Source organism: Lynx canadensis, chromosome C2 (genome assembly GCF_007474595.2).
Source record: "Lynx canadensis isolate LIC74 chromosome C2, mLynCan4.pri.v2, whole genome shotgun sequence".
Lineage (NCBI taxonomy): Eukaryota > Metazoa > Chordata > Mammalia > Carnivora > Felidae > Lynx > Lynx canadensis.
The window spans coordinates 158,869,375-158,889,685 of NC_044311.2; the positions used below are offsets into that span (position 1 = coordinate 158,869,375).

A 20,311-nucleotide genomic window follows, 5' to 3' on the forward strand; every position below is an offset into this window, starting at 1 on the left:
GCTGCAGGGAGTATAACAGAGACACGTCCCAGCTGCTGCCCACTAAAATCCACTGTGGCGGCAACTGTAAGGCAGGCCTGCTCCTGGGAGATGGGACTTCTCTGATGGGCGACTTGGCCCTGAGGGCTCCCCTTTGGCCTGTTCAGCTTCCTGAGAGCTGTACAGTTGGCTAACTCTCCTTGCCAGGGTCAGGTCAGAATTTTTAGGACATACAATTTTCACACCCTTGCAGGAACTTCAGAAAATGGGACAAACTAAATGCTGGGATGGCTCTTAGAGGCTGGAAAAAGCCAGTGGTCAGTGAGAGGGTAGTACCGGAGTTGTCCTGGCAGATGGCAGAGAAAGGGACAAAAAGGCTGAGTGAAATGGGTGTGGTGGAATGAATGCAATTCATCAGTTCAGAAGACCCACCAGAGATTGCATACCATGGGAGGGCCCAGGGACATACCACACACCAAGGCCTACAGGAGTGCACTACTGGAGGGGCCCCATCATAAGAAATTTGGTATTAAGGTGACTGTTCTTTTCAGGTCAGGGCTGATGGTAGGAGAGGAAGACACTGGGGTGGGCTCATGAATGTCCATTGGGATGATGGAGCCCTGAAGTAAGAGAGGTCAGATGGCAGCAATTACTGACCAAGCCTGTAGGCTTCAATTACAGTGGTGGCCAGCAAGGTAGAAGAAATAATCAAGGGGGCTTGGACCATAGGGAGTTGTGGAGATGGTTAATAGAGCATGGCATCCCAAGGGGCAAAAGAGATGGGCAGCCAACAACGATGCTGCTTAACATCAATTAAAGGCAACAAAAGAGGGTCAGTAGGCTGGGGGCTGTTACCTTGATGAAAAATGACAATCCTTTGCTCAGTTTCTGTACCTGAGACAAATTTCAGATCTGAAATCCACTGGCTGAAGAGGGGGCATGGTCCCTAGGAGGAAGGGCCCTACAATGCCATGGTAAGATATTGACCATACCTTCTATCCAACAGCACCACTGTCCATGACCTCCTTGAGATATGTATGATATTGCATGTGATTTACTATCTTGACTGGAGTCAGTTTGGGGGTAGGTTCAGGTAGTTTCAGGTAGTTTCAGGGGTTTCCCCTTGGCCTTTTATATTTCGATATATCTCACTCCATGGGCCAAGGACCCAGTCTGGGGGTTACACCAGCTGTCAACTAGATTGATTCCAATTACATGCTTATGGAATGGGTAAATGACCACTGGGTGGGTCCTGACACTTTGTGGGTTTGCTGTGAGCCAGACTTTAGCTGGCACTTCAGGTATTATCGGGCCCCCATGGGCCTTCACCCTGATGTGAGGACCATGACGGCACTGGATACCGGGACTCAGACCCTTCAGTAGTGAAGGTTTGCATCACACCTCTAGCTAAGCCATCAAGGTGTGCTGAGGTGATGGCTGAGGGTGAGAAGAATTCAGAATGGAGAGCAGAGGAGTTCCAGGTGCTACCCTGAGACCAGCTGGAGTTTGTCCCACTCACCTCTCTTTTTTGAGGTTCCCCCAGGGAGAGAGGCTCATAGGAACCAAGGAGGATTTGCTCCGCAAACCCTGGTGGAGGAGTAGACTTGTGAAGCACAAGAAGTGAGTGTGATGGCCATGATAATGTGCCTCTTAGGTTTCTGACTGAGGTTATTGTAAGGTTGCCTCTCTTTGATGTACCACTTGTTTGTGCTGGGGCCACAATTCCTATGGATTGCCCCCAGCCAGTGACTAAGCATGGTAGGGACACCAAGGCAGGCCTGTTCCTGGGAGAAGAGGAGCTTGCTTGTCGCATGACTTTGGATTGAGGATGTCCCACTGGCCCTGCACTGCAGTGGAAGACTCTTCCACCCACCCCCGTTCCTTCCTGGTCTCTTGCCCAAGGGACAGACCTGCTTTCCCCAACCCCTGCTCCCTCTTGGGTCTTCCCAGGATTTTCTCCTGAGAAATCTCTTGTTCATCTCATCCTACCTTGGCATCTGCTTCTCAGAGGATATGGGTTACCATGCCCTCCACTGGATGAAAGAAGCCAGTGCTCTAGGAAGGCTCAGTCAAAGACATATGACGTACATGTGTGGGACTGAGATGGAGACCCAGGTCTTCAAAATTCCATTACAGCCCCATGTAGACAAGCATTACATGGCCCTGCCTCACCCCCTAGATTTGCCAAACTCTTCAACTGAAAAATAAAACTACTCACTTGATGAAATCCCAAGTAGTCCTGGACCGTGGGAGAGACGTATAAAACATAGCCATCCTCTGTAACTGCCATGAGGAAGCCGTTGAGGGCCTGGGGAGAGGCAGAGAAGAGTTAGTTCAGATTTTTCCTCATTTCTGTCTTGTGGAGCTCCCGAGGGCTGGGATCAGGGTTGTTAGGTGTTTCTGTGAGCTTTCTTTTGGTGCCACTCATACCCTGAATGGTCACTTTTAAAGCAGGGCCTGGGATATCTGGTTACTCATATCTGCTGACTCATGCCAGCTCCCAAAAGAAGGCATAGTGTGTGTGTGTGTGTGTGTGTGTGTGTGTGTGTGTGGCATCAAAGTACAGCCAAATTCCAGCTTCAGTCTATTGAGAACACTGCAAACTGAATTAAACAAATACACATGCACATGGGCTGTTTTCCCCTCTGCATCTCTGTTGTGGGTCCCACCCTTTGGTTACACAAATCCATTGAAGTCTTCTCATCTGTAGTGGACGACAAAACTGCTCCTTGTTGTCTATCAGCTGAGGCTGCATGTTGGTCTCACCCCAACAGATGGCTAAAAAAAGTGCTTATTGATCCTCCAACCCCTTCTGGGAGCCACCCTATTAGAAACTTGCAAAGTATACATTTTTAACCATTTCCTCAGCAGATCCTAAGGAGGCATCCAATCTTAGGACATAGTTTTGGTTGTCACTGAGATGCATTTTAATTTTAAGCTTTCAGTTGGAAACATTTTTCTATACTTATGTCAGGGAAACATATACCTGTAGTTTCAAGCCACTCCCCATCCCCAACATTTCCAGGTACAAATTACAAACAAATGCTCATTAGGAAAACTGTATTTATTCAGCGGTATTTATTGAACACACATGTTCCCAAATCTAAGCCCAAGCCAAATGTGACAAACAGCCATTGACCTCCAGGAGAAAAGAATTTACATGGGAGACAGGCTCAGTGGGGAGCACAGAGAACAAACAACACAATGCAGCCTGCTGTGCGTTTCACAGCAAGATGTAGGGGCTTTGGGGGTCTAGAGTTTACAGAGGAAGGTGGGATCTGGGCCTCAAGAAGCCAGAGCTTGGCCTCAAGACTGCAGATGGTTTAGCTTGAAGGAAAAGAGCATTCCTGGGATGGGGTGTTGGGGGGGCGCGGCAGGACGTATGTGCCAAGTTTAAGGTGCTGAGTGACTTCCATGTACTGACCATAGAAGAAAGTGTAAGAAGGTGAGTATCAAAATTTTTTCAGAAGTTGTTTATGGTGGTGTGATTTTTGCCTATCTTTATAATTTTCAAATATGAATAAGCTCATTTTTTTAAAGAATATGAACACATGAGCTTGTGGATGGGAAGAGATGTGCCTGGAAGAGGCACTAACCTTGTGTGGTGGGAATAGACAGGACTTCACAATATTTCATCTCAAAATATCCCATTTTTCCTGCTGTCTGGTCCCCATGGTGGGGACTCTGAGAACCCTGCACGCCTTGGGAAGAGGTGATTTAACAAAAAAATGGAGGACTCTTCCTGACATTTTTGTTTCAAAGGCCAAGTTCTCAGGCATCAACAAAGGAAAGACTTAATGGGTCAGTCAAGACAAGAGCCTGGCCAGTGCTGGATGACAGGACATCAGCACAGCTCCCTGCCCATGAGACTTGAGAGGGCCTCCAGTCTATGTGAGTAAAGATTCAAGAGAGAAGTGAAGAGAGCTTATATGCTGGGAGGTCCTGAGAAAGCTCAGGAGGGTGGGCATGAGGGCTGTTCTCCCCCATGGAGGATGGCAGAAACCCCAGATAGATTTGAGGTTTGAGGGGCTTTAGAGAAGATATTTTTCATGTTTCTGCACACTTAGGGGTTCTGAGGAAACCTTACTGAGACCTGGGAACATGGGGTCATCCTAGGTTGTAAAAATGTAGACAATGGTCTTATTGTTACCATAGAAAAGTTAATTTACATTGCAAATGGTTAGAGTAAGAACTCATGAACCTTTCCAAGGCTTTTATCCTTCTTTTCAGGAGGGGAGGGTAACAGCTTGTGTTTAATTTTTTTTCTATTTTTTAAAAATTTGATTTAATTACTTTATATCCAAGTTAGTTAGCATATAGTGTAACAGTGATTTCAGGAGTATATTCCTTAATGCCCCTTACCCATTTAGTCCATCCCCCCCCCCCCACAACCCCTCCTGCCAACCCTGTGTTCATTCTCCATAATTAAGAGTCTCTTATGTTTTGTCCCCCTCCCTGTTTTTATATTATTTTTGCTTCCCTTCCCTTCCCTTATAAAGTCCTCATATGAGTGAAATCATATGATATTTGTCTTTCTCTAACTGACTAATTGCATTTAGCATAATACCCTCCAGTTCCATCCATGTACTTGCAAATGGCAAGATTTCATTCTTTTTGATTGCTGAGTACTACTCCATTGTATATATATACCACATCTTCTTTATCCATTCATCCATTGATGGACATTTGGACTCTTTCCGTACTTTGGTTATTGTTGATAGTGCTGCTATAAACATTGGGGTGCATGTGTCCCTTCGAAACAGCATACCTGTATCCCTTGGATAAATACCTAGTAGTGCAATTGCTGGGTTGTAGGGTAGTTCTATTTTTAATTTTTTGCATTCCCACAAACAGTGCAAACATCTTTGCCAACATCTGTTGTTGCTGGAGTTAATGTTAGCCATTCTGACAGGTGTGAGGCGGTATCTCATTGTGGTTTTGATTTTTATTTTCTTGGTGGTGAATGATGTTGATCATTTTTTCATCGTCGGTTGGCCATCTGGATGTCTTCTTTGGAGAAGTGTCTATTCATGCCTTTTGCCCATTTCTCCACTGGATTATTTGTTTTTTGGGTGTTGAGTTTGTTAAGTTCTTTATAGATTTTGGACACTAACCGTTTATCTGATATTTTGTTTGCAAATATCTTTTCCCATTCCATCGGTTGCCTTTTAGTTTTGGTGATTGTTTCCTTCACTGTGCAGAAGCTTTTTATTTTGATGAGGTCCCAATAGTTCATTTTTGCTTTTGTTTGCTTTTGTAAGAAGTTGCTGCGGCCAAGATAAAAGAGGTTTTTGCCTGCTTTCTCCTTGAGGATTGTGATGGCCTCCTGTCCTACATTTAGGTCTTTCATCCATTTTGAGTTTATTTTTGTGTATGGTATAAGAAAGTGGTTCAGGTTCATTTTTCTGCATGTCACAGTCCAGTTTCCCCAGCACCACTTGCTGAAGAGACTGTCTTTATTCCATCGGATATTCTTTCCTGCTTTGTCAAAGATTAGTTGGCCATATGTTTGTGGGTCTGTTTCTGGGCTCTCTATTCTGTTCCATTGATCTGAGTGTCTTTTGTGCCAGTACCATACTGTCTTGATGATTACAACTGTGTAAGTATACGTTGAAGTCCAGGATTGTGATGCCTCCTGCTTTGGTTTTCTTTTTCAAGATTGCTTTGGCTATTTGGGGTCTTTTCTGGTTCCATACAAATTTTAGGATTGTTTGTTGTAGCTCTGTGAACAATGCTGGTGTTATTTTGATAGGGATTGCATTGAATATGTAGATTGCTTTGGGTAGTATTGACATTTTAACAATATTTGTTCTTCCTATCGAGGAGCATGGAATATTTTTCCATTTTTTTTGTGTGTCTTCTTCAATTTCTTTCATAAGTTTTCTATAGTTTTCAGTGTATAGGTTTTTCACCTCTTTGGTTAGATTTATTCCTAGATATTTTATGGTTTTTGGTGCAATTGTAAATGGGATCAATTCCTTGATTTCTCTTTCTGTTGCTTCATTGTTGGTGTATAGGAATGCAACCGATTTGTGTACATTGATTTTATATCCTGCAACTTTGCTGAATTCATGGATCAGTTCTAGCAATTTTTTGGTGGAATCTTTTGGGTTTTCCATGCAGAGTGTCATGTCATCTGTGAAGAGTGAAAGTTTTACCTCCTCCTGGCTGATTTGGATGCCTTTTATTTCTTTGTGTTGTCTGGTTGCAGAGGCTAAGACTTCCAATACTATGTTGAATAACAGGGGTGAGAATGGACATCCTTGTCTTGTTCCTGACCTTAGGGGGAAAGCTCTCAGTTTTTCCCCATTGAGGATGATATTAGCGTTGGGTCATTCATATATGGCTTTTATGATCTCCAGGTATGATCCTTCTATCCCTACTTTCTTGAGGGTTTTTATCAAGAAACGATGCTGTATTTTGTCAAATGCTTTCTCTGCATCTATTGAGAGGATCATGTGGTTCTTGTCCTTTCTTTATTGATGTGATGAATCACACTGATTGTTTTGTGGATATTGAACCAGCCCTGCATCCCAGGTATAATTCCCACTTGGTCATGGTGCATACTTTTTAAAATGTATTGTTGGATCTGGTTGGCTAATATCTTGTTGAGGATTTTTGCATCCATGTTCATCAGGGAAATTGGTCTATAGTTCTCCTTTTAGTGGGGTCTCTGTCTGGTTTTGGAATCAAGGTAATGTTGGCTTCATAGAAAGAGTTTGGAAGTTTTCCTTCCATTTCTACTTTTTGGAACACCTTCAAGAGAATAGGTGTTAACTCTTCCTTAAATGTTTGGTAGAATTCCCCTTGAAAGCCATCTGGCCCTGGACTCTTGTTTTGGGGAGATTTTTGATTATTAATTCGATTTCCTTACTGGTTATGGGTCTGTTCAAATTTTCTATTTCTTCCTGTTTCAGTTTTGGTAGTGTATATGTTTCTAGAAATTTGTCCATTTCTTCCAGATTGCCCAACTTATTGGCGTATAATTGCTCTTAATATTCTCTTATTATTGTTTTTATTTCTGCTGCGTTGGTTGTGATCTCTCCTCTTTAATTCTTGATTCTATTTACTTGGGTCCTTTCCTTTTTCTTTTTGATCAAACTGGCTAGTGGTTTACCATTTTTGTTAATTCTTTCAAAGAACCAGCTTCTGGTTTCATTGATCTGTTCTACTGTGTTTTTGGTTTTGATAGCATTAATTTCTGCTCTGATCTTTATTATTTGCTGTCTGCTGCTGGTTTTGGGTGTTATTTGCTGTTCATTTTCCAGCTCTTTAAGGTGTAAGGTTAGGTTGTGTATCTGAGACCTTCCTTCCTTCTTTAGGAAGGTGTGGATTGCTATATAGTTTCCTCTTATGACTGCCTTTGCTGCATCCCAGAGGTTTTGGGCTGTGGTGTTATCATTTTCATCGGCTTCCATGTACTCTTTAATTTCCTCTTTAACTTCTTGGTTAGCCCATTCGTTCTTTAGTAGGATGTTCTTCAGTCTCCAAGTATTTGTTACCTTTCCAAATTTGTTCTTGTGGTTGATTTTGAGGCTCATAGCGTTGTGGTCTGAAAATATGCACGGTATGATCTTAATCTTTTTGTACTTACTTAGGGCTGATTTGTGTCCCAGTATGTGGTCTGTTTTGGAGAATGTTCCATATGCACTGGAGAAGAATGTATATTCTGCTGCTTTAGGATGAAATGTTCTGAATATATCTGTTAAGTGCATCTGGTCCAGTGTGTCACTCAAAGCCATTGTTTCCTTGTTGATTTTCTAATTAGATGATCTGTCCATTGCTGTTAGTGGGGTGTTGAAGTCCCCTAGTATTATGGTATTAACATCAATGAGTTTATGTTTGTGATTAATGGATTTATATATTTGAGTGCTTCCACATTATAGCATAAATGTTTATAATTGTTAGCTCTTCTTCGTGGATAAACCCCTAATTATGATATAACGCCCTTCTGCATCTCTTGATACAGTCTTTATTTTAAAGTCTAGATTGTCTGATATAAGTATGGCTACTCTGGCTTTCTTTTGTTGACAATTAGCGTGATAGATGGTCCTCCATCCCCTTACTTTCAATCTGAAGGTGTATTTAGGTCTGAAGTGGGTCTCTTGTAAACAGCATATAGATGGATCTTGTTTTCTTATCCATTTGGTTACTATATGTAATGATTTTGATTGGAGGGTTTAGTCCATTGATGTTTAGAGTGAGTACTGAAAGATTTGAATTTATTGCCATTATGTTGTTTGTATGGTTGGAGTCTGGGGTGTTCGCTGGTCCTTTCTAGTGTTTGTTGTTTTCGGTATGTATGTATATATGTATGTATGTATGTATTTTTTCCTGTTTTTTCCCCTCAGAGAGTCCCCCTTAAAATTTCTTGTAAGTCTTGTTTACTGGTTATAAACTCCTTAAATTTTGTTTGTCTGGGAAACTTTTAATCTCTCCTTCTATTTTGAATGACAGTCTTGCTGGATAAAGAATTCTTGGCTGCATATTTTTCTGATTCAGCATGTTGAATATATCCTGCCACTCCCTTCTGGCCTGCCAAGTTTCTGTGGATAGGTCTGCTGCAAACCTGATCTGTTTTCCCTTGTAGGTTAAGGGAAAAAAGAACTTTTTTTCCCCTTGCTGCTTTCATGATTCTTTCCTTGCCTGAGTATTTTGTGAATTTGACTATGATATGCCTTGTTGATGGTCGGTTTTTGTTGAATCTCATAGGAGTCCCCTGTGCTTCCTGGATTTTGATGTCTGTGTCTTTTCCCAGGTTAGGAAAGTTTTCCACTGTGATTTGCCCACATAACACTTCTACCCCTTTTTCTCTCTCTTCATCTTCTGGAACCCTATGGTTCTGATGTTGTTCCTTTTAAACGAGTCACTGATTTCTCTAATTCTTAAATCGTGCTCTTTTGCTGTAGTCTCCCTCTTTTATTTTGTGTCATTATTCTCCATAAGTTTGTCCTCTATATCGCTGATTCACTGCTCTGCCTCATCTATCCTTGCCGCCATGGCATCCATTCGAGATTGCAGCTCAGTTATAGCATTTATTTCATCCTGACTAGCGTTTACTTCTTTTATCTCCTCAGAGAGGGATTCTAATTCTAATCCACTTTCGACTCGAGCTAGTGTTCTTATTATGTGATTCTAAATTCTGGTTCATGGGCACCTGCGTGGCTCAGTTGGTTAAGCATCTGACTTCAGCTCAGGTCATGATCTTGCCATCTGTGAGTTCGGGCCCCACGTCGGGCTCTGTGCTGACAGCTCAGAGCCTGGAGCCTGTTTCAGAATCTGTGTCTCCCTCTCTCTCTGCCCCTCTCCGGCTCATGCTCTGTCTCTCTGTTTGTGAAAAATGAATAAACCTTAAAAACAATTTAAATTCTGGTTTAGACATCTTGCTTGTATCTGTGTTAGTTAAGTCCCTGGCTGTCATTTCTTCCTGCTCTTTCTTTTGGGGTGAATTCCTTCATTTCATCATCTTGAAGGAAGAAAAGGAATTAATGAGGTAAAAAATAAAAAAAAAATCTTGCTTGTATCTGTGTTAGTTAAGTCCCTGGCTGTCATTTCTTCCTGCTCTTTCTTTTGGGGTGAATTCCTTCATTTCATCATCTTGAAGGAAGAAAAAGAATTAATGAGGTAAAAAATAAAAAAAATTAAAATAAAAAAATTAACAACAACAACAACAACAACACACACACACAAATCGAATAAATGATGCTAGATCCTAGGTGTGTTTTGGTCTGGGTGTTGAAAGGGGCTTGATAGATTAGAGAAAAAAGGGGAAGAAAAAAAAAGGAAATTGTCTGAAAATTTGAAAAAATGAATACATTGAAATAGAATAAAATGAAATGATGGAAGTAAAATAGAATTTGAAAAATTTACATAAAATAAAGTTGAAAAACATTAAAAATATTTTAATAAAAATTGAAAATAAAGACAGATTATTTCTTTCTGTATTCAAGAAAAAGAAAAGAAACGAAAAAGAGAGGAAAAAAAAAGAAAATTGAATAGGTGGACCAGCAAACAGACTGAAATACGATTGAAATTACTTGGTTTTCCATAGAAGTCAAACCATGAAGCGCATTATAGTCTGTAAACTAAGCAGGTGGAGAGACTTGTGTTCCTGAAGAGCAAGGTTGGCCCAGTTAGGCAGGGCTTAGTGTAATGGCTCCATCCTCCATTAGTTTTTGCTGCTTAGCTTACTGGGGTGGATTGTTGTGGTGCTTGTAGGTGGTGTATGCACATGTGCAGGAACGGTGAAAATGGCGTCACTCAGCTACCAGGTCTCTAGTATTGGAATTCAGTTCTCTCCAATCAGCAATTGTGCACCCGTCCTTTGTCTCTGGCTTCTGTCCACCCCCCACTTTTACACTGTCTGTGACCAAGCCCCAGGCAGCACCTCCCTCCTGGATTTTATCTCAGATGTAGCTATGTTTGCTGACCCCTCACTTCTGAGGGACTGCGGCTTTGACCTGTTCTGACCTTCTATGGAGTGTCTCACCAAGCAATGGCTGGGCGCTGGCTGCACCCAGGAACGTTCGCAGGACCATGCTGCTACCGATGCCCAGAGACTGCGGCTGGGTGCCAGCCTGCCCCAGAAAAAGTTCATGCAATTATGTATCAGCAGCATTTCAGGGATTATGGAAAATCACAACACACATCTGGCACCAGGCTTCACCCTTAATGACCTTGTTCCAGCACCAGCAAATGTGGTTGTGTTCCTGGGTCCACTTGGGTCTTTGCCTGTGTGGGGGCCACACAGCCTCTACCAGATGTCCTCCCCACAGGGAACTGCCTTTCCCCTTGTGGCCTGAAGACCCCTGGACTCCACTCTGCTCCTGGGGGTTCGTCCTTCTCACCAGAGCACCTCCAGGTATTGAGCTGTGGAGTTTCAGACTGCACCCCCCGTTTATAGAGTCTTAAAGGAATTTAAACACTCTCCTTTCTCCTTTCTCCTTCATTAGTTCAGTCCCTGCAGCTGTTTACACTTTTCCACTTTCTCTCCAACTGCTTTTGCGGTGGGGGGGGGGGGTGCTTTTCCCATATTCTCCCCCACTGTTTCCATTCTCTCTCCACAAGCAAAAACAGCTCCCTGCCCTCTGTGGCTTCTCTCTCCCCCAGTTCACCTCTCCACACCATGTACCTGCTGAGTTCTGTGGTTCTGGTTGTGCAGATTGTTGTGTTAATCCTCAAATCAGTTTTCTAGTGTGCAGGATGGTTTAGTGTTGGTCTGGCTGTATTTCATGGATGCAAGATGTAAAAAAACCTTCCATGCTCTTCCGCCATCTTGGCTCCTCCCAACGGCTTGTGTTTAAATGCCTAAATTAGTATTTTTGCATTCCTTGCCCATAATACAGGCTCAAAAGAGTAGAGTAAACTCCACTTTTATCTCATTGCCTAAGATCAAGGAATGAGGGCTCAGGAGAACCACATGATTATTGTTTGCTTGTAAGTAAATAATAGTTAATCTGTTCTGCTCCAGAAATCTCATGTATGCATTCAGGATTGTGGAAATAAAGGAACAACCAAATGAGAAAAGCAGAGGCTATTTATTCAGAGCTTGCTGCAGCAAGGGAGTCAGCCATGGTCACTTGAGTTTTAGCAGAGACTCAAAGGCAGAGAGAGGAGTAGGAAAGCTTCCTAGTGGAGAAAAGGGATGGCTTTAGATGGGGCTTGTTTGGAGGCTGTTCACATGGGGAAGCTGGAGATGCCTAACTAGAGGCAGGGCCTACTATGTGACTGGTCAGGGGAGCATGTTAACTTTCTTTCATTGGTTGTAAGTTAGAGGGAGGGAGAACAATTAGGGAAGCTGTCAGTTATTCATCAAGTCCTGGCCATTCTGGGCTGATTGTTACAGAAATCATTGTCCTGCTTCCTGAATGCTACTAGAGATAGCAGTCTGATTTTCTATAAGTCTTACTGAAAGTAGGCTTGCTTCTGGGATAAATGTTTATTTTAGACAAGGGTTTGGTTTCCTGGGAAGGCTGCTGTAGGTTGTGAGTCAAAGTTCTATTTTTACATATGTCCTGAGCATTGTCTGTTTGTATATTCAGTCTCCTAGGATAAGTGTAATAGGGTTAATGAAAGAGTAATAGTCTCTCTTCCTGGGTAAGATCTAAGAAGTGATTATTTGGTGAGTCTACCCAGAGGATTCCTGTGACCTGTCACAGTGTTTTCTCAGTCCAGAGAGGGTAGGAGAGCATAAATTATCCTGAACCTTGAGGAGACTAGTGGTCAGGAATAAGGAAGCCAGAAGGGACTGCATGGATGCATGTCCAGAGAACAGGAGGGAACAGGAGCCCCTCAGAAGTTGCCGGCATAGACAACTCTGATGAGATACCTTCTGCCCCTCAAACTTTAATGCTATGCATGTCCCCATGCACTTAGATCAACTTCAAGAAAGAGAATAGGGAATTCATGAACTGACAGAGGCTTCAAGTATTAAGTTTTAGAAAAATAGAGGGAGCTATGGTTCTTGCACACCTCAGTTTGTGACCTGAGATAGTCATTCACACTCATAATGATGATGATGATGATGATGATGATGATGACGACAATGGTAATAGCAATGCTACTGGAGAACATCACATTCTCCTTTCTCCTTATTACAGTGTTACTATATAATTATATCTATCATTGTTTTGGTTACTTTCCATCTACTCTCAAACTCTTTACTCTTCTCACGATTCATGGAGTTCAAGTGGGCAAATTATAAACCGCTTAACAGTCAACTTTCTGCCTCCTCTATGTCTGTGCCCTCACTTTTTCCCACTTTACATTCATGACCATGGATCTTAAATGACCTCTGATGCTACTTAAAAGTCCTGTTAAGTTCTCTGTTCCATTCACTCTTTCATTCTCTTAGGTGACTATTTCACACCTTTCCTCTCTTCTCAAATCTCCAATACCTCTTTTCCTGTCTCACTCTCTGTCTTGCTTCCTGTTGCACTGAAAATAAAAAGCAATCAGAATAAAATGACAAGATTCCCCCCCCCCCCTTCCTGTCTACTTTTATTTGGGTCTATATTCTTTGCATTCCCCCTTGTTACAGTGGGCAAACTCTTCATCTTCCAAGCCAAGCCCAACCTTTCCACACACTGGTACACTAGATCCTACCCACACTTTCTCAGGCAGTTCTAAATAATACAAAAATATGTTTTAATACTCTGTTACTTCTATGGAATGGGAAAAGGGAAATTCAAACAATTGAGCAGTTCTTATATAGGAGATGTGAGAACAATGCAGATTATAAATGTGGTATTTAAAAATAACTATAGACATTTTTCAAGTAAATAAAGGATGACAGTTTAGGAAAAATAAAATAACATACTTCTGTCCTGTCTTACAGGATCAAGATATAATATCCAGCAGAGGGCTGCCTTAATTTATGAACTTAAAAAAAACTCTGACTATGCTATTTCTCCTTGGAAGTAGTATTAAGTGGCACCAATCTGCGTACAACCCTTTTGTTTTTAAATTGATGTATAAACACACAGAAATGCACACACATTAAGTGTATAGTTTGATGAGTTTTGGGCAAATGCATTCATTTTCCTTACCCAGATATAGAATATTTCCACAATCCCAGAAAGTTCACTCGTGACTCTTTTCTAGTCAGTCTCTACCTCTCTTCATTCCTAATGAGGTACCCACTATTGTGATTTCTATCAACATATATTAGTGTTGCATGTTTTCTAATTTCATATAAATGGGTATAGTATATGTTCTTATGCCTGCTTTTTTTCATTCGACACAAGGTTTTTGGAGGCTTATGCATGTTGAATGTATCAGTGATTCCTTCTTATTGTTGAGTAGTATTCCATTACACAAACATTCCATAATTTGTTTTTCCATTCTCCTGGTTTATAAGAATTTGATTATGATGATTTGATTATGATTGATTATAATTTGGGTTCTTTTGTATTTATCTTGCTTCAATTTAATTGTGTCCTTATGGCTCTGTGGGTTGATATTTTTCATCAAAGTTGGAAAAATTTCAACCATTATTTATTCAAATATTTTTTCTACACAATCTTTTCCTGTCTTCATTTCTTTTGTAACTCCAATTGCATGTATACTAGACGGCTTGTTAGTGTTCCAAAAGTTACTGAGACAATTTTAATTTTCTTCTATATTTTTTATGATTCAATGAGGATGCTTGCCATTGACTTGTCTTAAAATTCACTTACCTTTCTTCTGCTGAATATAATCTGTTGTGAGTCCATCAACTCACTTTCTATTTAGATATGCTATGTTTTCAGTTCTAGAATTTCTATCTAGTTCTTTTTTATAGTTTCTATGTTTTTTTTTTAATTTTCTTATGTTATGTCCATCTTTCCTTTTAAATCACTGAGCATATTTACAATAGCTATTTCAAAGTGTTCATCTGTGAATTGCAGCTTTGATGTCATATCTAGATTTGTGTCTTATTTTTTATTCTTAATTATGGGGCATATTTCTGTTTCCTTGTATGTCTAGCAGTTTTTGACTCCATGCTGGAAATTATGATGCTACTTTAAAAAATGTTGATTCCAGACCTTCTGAAAGGTGTGAAGTGATATCTCATGGTAGTTTTGATTTGTATTTCCCTGATTATGAGCGGTGTTGAATGTATCTGTTGGCCATCTGCTTGTCTTCTTTGGAAAAATGTCTATTCATGTCTTCTGTCCATTTCTTAAATGGATTAGTCATTTTTTGGGTCTTGACTTTGATAAATCTTTATATATTTTGGATACTTGCTAACCTTTTATCAGATAGGTCATTTGCAGTGATCTCATAACATTCCATAGGTTGCCTTTCAGTTTTGTTGGTTGTTTTCTTCACTGTGCAGAAGCTTTTATATTGATGAACTCCCAATAGTTTATGTTTTCTTTTGTTTACCTTGCTTCAGGATACATATCTAGAAAAAAATTGCCAAAGATGTCAAAGAAGTTACTGCCTGTGCTTTCTTCTAGGATTTTTATGGTTTCAGGTCTCAGGTCTCACATTTAGGTCTTTCATCCATTTTGAATTTATTTTTGTGTATGGCGTAAGAAAGTGGTCCTGTTTCGTTCTTTTGCACGTTGCTATCCTGTTTTCCCAACATCATTTGTTGAAGAGCCTACCTCTTTTCCCATTGGATATTCTTTCCTGAATTGTCAAAGATTAATTGACTGTATAGTTGTGGGCTCATTTCTGGGTTTCTGTTCTGTTTTATTGATCTATGTGTCTATTTTTGTGCCAGTAACATACTGTTTCATACTATAACTTGAAGTCTAGAATTATACCTCCAGCTTTGCTTTTCTTTTTCAAGACTGCTTTGGCTATTCAAGGTCTTTTGTGGTTCCATACAAGTTTTTGGATTGCTTGTTCTAGCTTTGTGAAACATGCTGTTGGTATTTTGATAGGAATTGCATTAAATGCGTAGATTGCTTTGGGTAGTATAGACATTTTAGTGATAATTGTTCTTCCAATCCATGAGCATGGAGTGTCTTTCCATATCTTTGTGTCTTCTTCAATTTCTTTCATAAGTGTTTATAGTTTTCAGAGTACAGGTCCTTTACACCTTGGTTAGGTTTATTTGTAGGTATCTTATTACTTGGGGGGGGAATTGAAAATGGGATTGTTTTCTTAATTTCTTTCTGCTCTTTCATTATTGGTGTATAGAATTGCAACGGATTTCTTCACATTGATTTTGTATCCTATGACTTTACTGAATTTGTGTATCAGTTCTAGCAATGTTTTGTGGAATCTTTTGGGTTTTCTATATAGAATATCATGACATCTGCAAGAAGTGAAAGTTTGACTTCTTCCTTGCTGATTTGGATGCCTATTGTTTATTTTTATTGTCTGATTGCTGAGGCTGGGACCTCCAGTACTATGTTAAATAACAGTGGTGAGAGTGGATATCCCTATCTTGTTCCTGACTATAGAGGAAAATCTCTCAGTTTTTTCCTATTGAGGATGATATTAGCTGTGGGTTTTTCATACATGGCCTTTATGATGTTGAGGTATGTTCCATTTATTCCTACTTTGTTGAGGGATTTTATCATGAATGGATGTTGTATTTTATCAAATGCCTTTTCTGCATCTATTGAGAGGATCATATGATTCTTATCCTTTCTTTTATTAATGCGGTATATCACACTGATTGATTTGTGAATATTGAACCATACTTCAGCCCAGGAATAAATCCCACTTGATTTTGGTGAATGATTATTTTAATGTACTGCTGGATTCAATTTGCTAGTATCTTGTTGAGAATTTTTGCATCCATGTTCATCAGGAATATTGGCTTATAGTTCTCTTTTTTAGTGTAGTCTTTGTCTGGTTTTGGGATCAGGTAATACTGGCCTCATAGAATGAGTTTGGAAGTTTTCCTTCCATTTCTTTTTTCTTTCTTTTTTTTTTTTTTTTTTTTTTTTTTTTTTTAGCATTTTGAGAAGAATAGGTATTAACTCTTCTTTAAATGTGTGGTAGAATTCCGCAGTGAAACCATCTGGCCCTGGACTTTAGTTGGAAGATTTTTGATTACTGATTCAATTTCTATGCTGGTTATCAGTCTGTTCAAGTTTTCGATTTCTTCTTGTTTCAGTTTTGGTAGCTTACATGTTTCTAGGAATTTATCCATTTCTTCCAGATTGCCCAGTTTGTTGGCATATCATTTTTCATAACATTCTCTTATAATTATTTGTATTTATGGTGGGAATTTTGTTATTTTTCCTCCCACGTTTGTAATTTTTAATCCTTTCTCTCTTCTTTTTGATCAGTCTAGCTAGGGTTTATCAATTTTATTTAATTTATCAAAGAACCAGCTGTTGGTTTCATTGATCTGTTCTACTCTTTTTTTTTGTTTGTTTCTATATCAATTATTTCAGATCTAATCTTTACTATTTCCTCTGTTTTTCTGATTTTAGGCTTCATTTGTTGTTATTTTTCTAGCTCCTTCAGGTGTAAGGTTAGGTTGTTTATTTGAGATTTTTCTTGCTTCTTGAGATAAGCATGCATTGCTATATACTTCCTTCTTATGACTACCTCTGCTGCACTCTAAAGGTTTTGGACCATTTTGTTTTCATTTTCATTTGTTTCCATGTATTTTTTAAAAAATGTCTTCTTTAATGTCTGGTTGACCCATTCATTCTTTAATAGGATGATCTTTAGCCTCCATGTATTTGTGGTCTTTCTAAATTTTTTCTTGTGGTTGAACTCAAGTTTCATAGTGTTGTGGTCGGAAATATGCATGGTATGATCTCAATCTTTTTGTACTTGTTGAGGCCTGATTTGTAGCTTAGTATGTGATCTATTCTGGAGAATGTCTCATGTGCACTTGAAAAGAATATGTATTCTACTGCTTTAGGTTGAAATATTCTGAATATATCTGTTAAGTCCATCTGGTCCAGTATGTCATTCAAAGCCATTGAATCCTTGTTGATTTTCTGTTTAGATGATCTCTCCATTGCTGTACATGGGGTGTTAAACTCTCCTACTATTATTGTGTTATTATAAACTAGTTCTTTATATTTGTTATTAATTGCTGTATATATTTGGGTTCCTTCAAGTTGGGGGCATAAATATTTAGAATTGTTAGATCTTCTTGGATAGTTAGTTCCCCTGTATTATGATATAGTCGCCTTCTTCACTCTTGTTACAGTCTTTGGTTTAAAATGTAGTTTGCCTGATAAAAGTATTGTTACTCTGGATTCTTTTGATGTATATTTGTATGATAAATGTTTCTCCATCTGCTCACTTTCAATCTGTCAGTGTCTTTAGGTCTAAAATGCGTCTCTTGTAAGCAGTATATAGATGGATCTTGATTTTTTTATCCATCTGATACCCTATATCTTTTATTGGAGCATGTAGTCCATTTACATTCAGAGTGATTATTGAAAGGTATGGATTGAGTGCCATTGTGTTACCAGTAGAGTTGGTGTTTCTCTGATGCCCTCTGGTCCTTTCTAAGCTGTCAGCACACAGCCCTATGTGGGGCTCGAACACAAAAAACATGAGATCATGACCTGAACCAAAGTTGGATGTTCAACCGACTGAGCCACCAAAGCACCCCTGATTTTAGTCTTTCTTTCCCACTCCAAGAGTCCTCTATGATATTTCTTGCAGGGCTGGTTTAGTGGTCACAAACTCCTTTAGTTTTTGTTTGTGAAACTCTTTATCTCTCTTTCTATTCTGAATGGTAGGTTTGCTGGATAGAGTATTTTTGGCTGCATATTTTTCCCCTTCTGCACATTGAATATATCATGCCACCCCTCCTTGCCTGCCAAATTTCTGTGGAGAGATCTGTTGCGAACCTTATTGGTCTTCCCTTGTAAGTTATGGACTTCTTTTGTCTTGCTACTCTTGGGATTTTTGATCTCTATATTTTGCAAATTTAACTACATTACGTCTTGGTGTTGGCCTGCTTTTGTTGATTTTGATAGAAGTTCTCTGTGTCTCCTGGATTTGGATGTCAGTTTCTTTTCCCAGATTAGGGAAGTTTTTAGCTGTCATTGTCTTGAATAAACCTTCTGCTCCCTTTTCCCTCTCTTCTTCTGGGACTCCTATGAAATGAATATTATCATGTTTGATGGAGTCACTGAGTTCCCTAAGTCTACTTTCATTTGAAGATTTTTCTTTACCTCATGTTCAGCTTTATTATTTTCCATAATTCTATCTCCTATATCACTTATTCATTCCTCTGCTTGCTTCTTTCATCTTTGTAGTCATTACATCCAGTGGTTTTGGATCTTGGTTATATCTTTCACTTCAGCCTGATTGGTTTTTAGCTCTTTTATCTCTGCAGTAAGGGTCTCCATGATGTTCTCTATGCTTTTCTCAAGCCCAGCTAGTGTTGTTATGATTTTTGCTTTAAATTCTGGATCAGGCATATTACTTATATTTGTTTTGATTAGATCCCTGGCTGTGACCATTTTTTCTTTCTTTTGGAATGAATTCCTCCATCTTGACATTTTGTCTAGGTCTCTGTCTTCTTCTTTGTGTTAGGAAATTCTGTTATGTTTCCTGCTTCTGAGAGTAATGGCTTTATGAAGAAGAGGTCATATAGTTTCTGGGACGTGGTGTTTCAGGAAGTGTCTCTGGTGTGTGCTGGGTGCACTCTGGGTGCTGCTGTGTTTTGGCTGCTGTATTCCTCCCGTCAGTCATCTGCAGTGTCTCCTTGCCTACAGTGGACAGTGTTTGTATCTTAACCAGAGTGCCGTGAATCTTTACTAGGTGTGCTCTAGTCTGCTTGTTAAAAGAGACCTGATGCTATTTCCACTAGAACTGAAGTTCGCGTAACTCTCTGGTTGGTAGACATGGTGTATGTGAGGGTTTGTGCTGGTCTTCTAAGGGAGGGGCCTACTGCACTGGTCGCTAGGCACACTTGCCAGAGAAAAGCAGTACCAGCAGAGGTAAGGGCAGGTGGTACTTGGTGTAAGCAGGCTAGGCAGCAAGTGTTGGTGCTGTGCTGTTTACTGAAGTTGGTTTATGCTGATGTATGGGGGAAGAAAATGGTGCCAACCCATTCCTCTGTCTCTGGAGAGGGGAGTTTGTTCTCACTGCTGTCAGAGAAGCACTTTCAGATGAGCGAATAAATTCCCCTCAGGCGATCACAGGCATTTTTCAGATCACTGTATTCACACACTCTCTCGGTCACTTTCCTGCCTGGAGCAGTGCAGCATACCTTAGGCTCTATCCCAGCCAGGTCAGCTAACTTTTAAACTTCCAAGCTTCAGGGACCTAGTGTGGCTGGGACCTGTGCTGCTCCTTTGGGGGCTGAGCTTGCTGCGCTGAGACTGATGCAGGTTTGACCCAGAAAGGAAGTCATGCCACAGTGCAGGGGTGTGGAGTTTGAAGCAAGCAGCCTAAACAGCCAGCCTCCTGGTTAGTTGCCCTTAGCAGGTGTCTCTGAGCCTATGCTGAGAGGTGGGGAGGGAAATGGCAACCACAGGTTCTTTTGTCCCCAGAGAGGCAATGGCACTTCTCACAGATGCGCTCCAAAAAGAATGAACAGTCTCTTCCTATGCCACTTAGGTGATCCTCAGATTGGGCAGGCTGCCCCAGGGTTGCTTGCCTGCCTTCTCTCAGGAGTAGGGCAGCGGCCTCAGATCTCTATCCCAGCAAAGCCTGGGGACCTCTGAAACTCCAGTCTTTTGAGCCCCGCTGGTTGCAAAGACACAAAATGCATCCCCACTCATTTCCCCTCACCAATGGCTTTGGGGAAGTGTTCTTGTGCTTATCCACGTGTGCTCCACTCTCTCTAGCTTTTCTCTGTGACCAGGGATCCTTTCCCTCTGCAGCAAACACTATCTGTTTCTCCCCCAAACCACATCTCCACACTTCCTACCTTCCTCAGAGTTGCCTCTTCTCTCCCTCT

At 40.4% G+C, this 20,311-nt stretch overlaps 1 protein-coding gene across 1 annotated transcript in view; it reads right to left on the reverse strand.

Moving 5' to 3' along the window:
- The window catches only part of LOC116738301 (aryl hydrocarbon receptor-like), a 52,973-nt gene that overhangs the window by 19,142 nt on the left and 13,520 nt on the right, over positions 1 to 20,311 (reverse strand). The window contains exon 3 of the mRNA XM_032594601.1: positions 2,198 to 2,287. Within this exon, the coding sequence (XP_032450492.1) occupies positions 2,198 to 2,287 (90 nt within the window). The remainder of the gene's footprint in view (positions 1 to 2,197; positions 2,288 to 20,311) is intronic.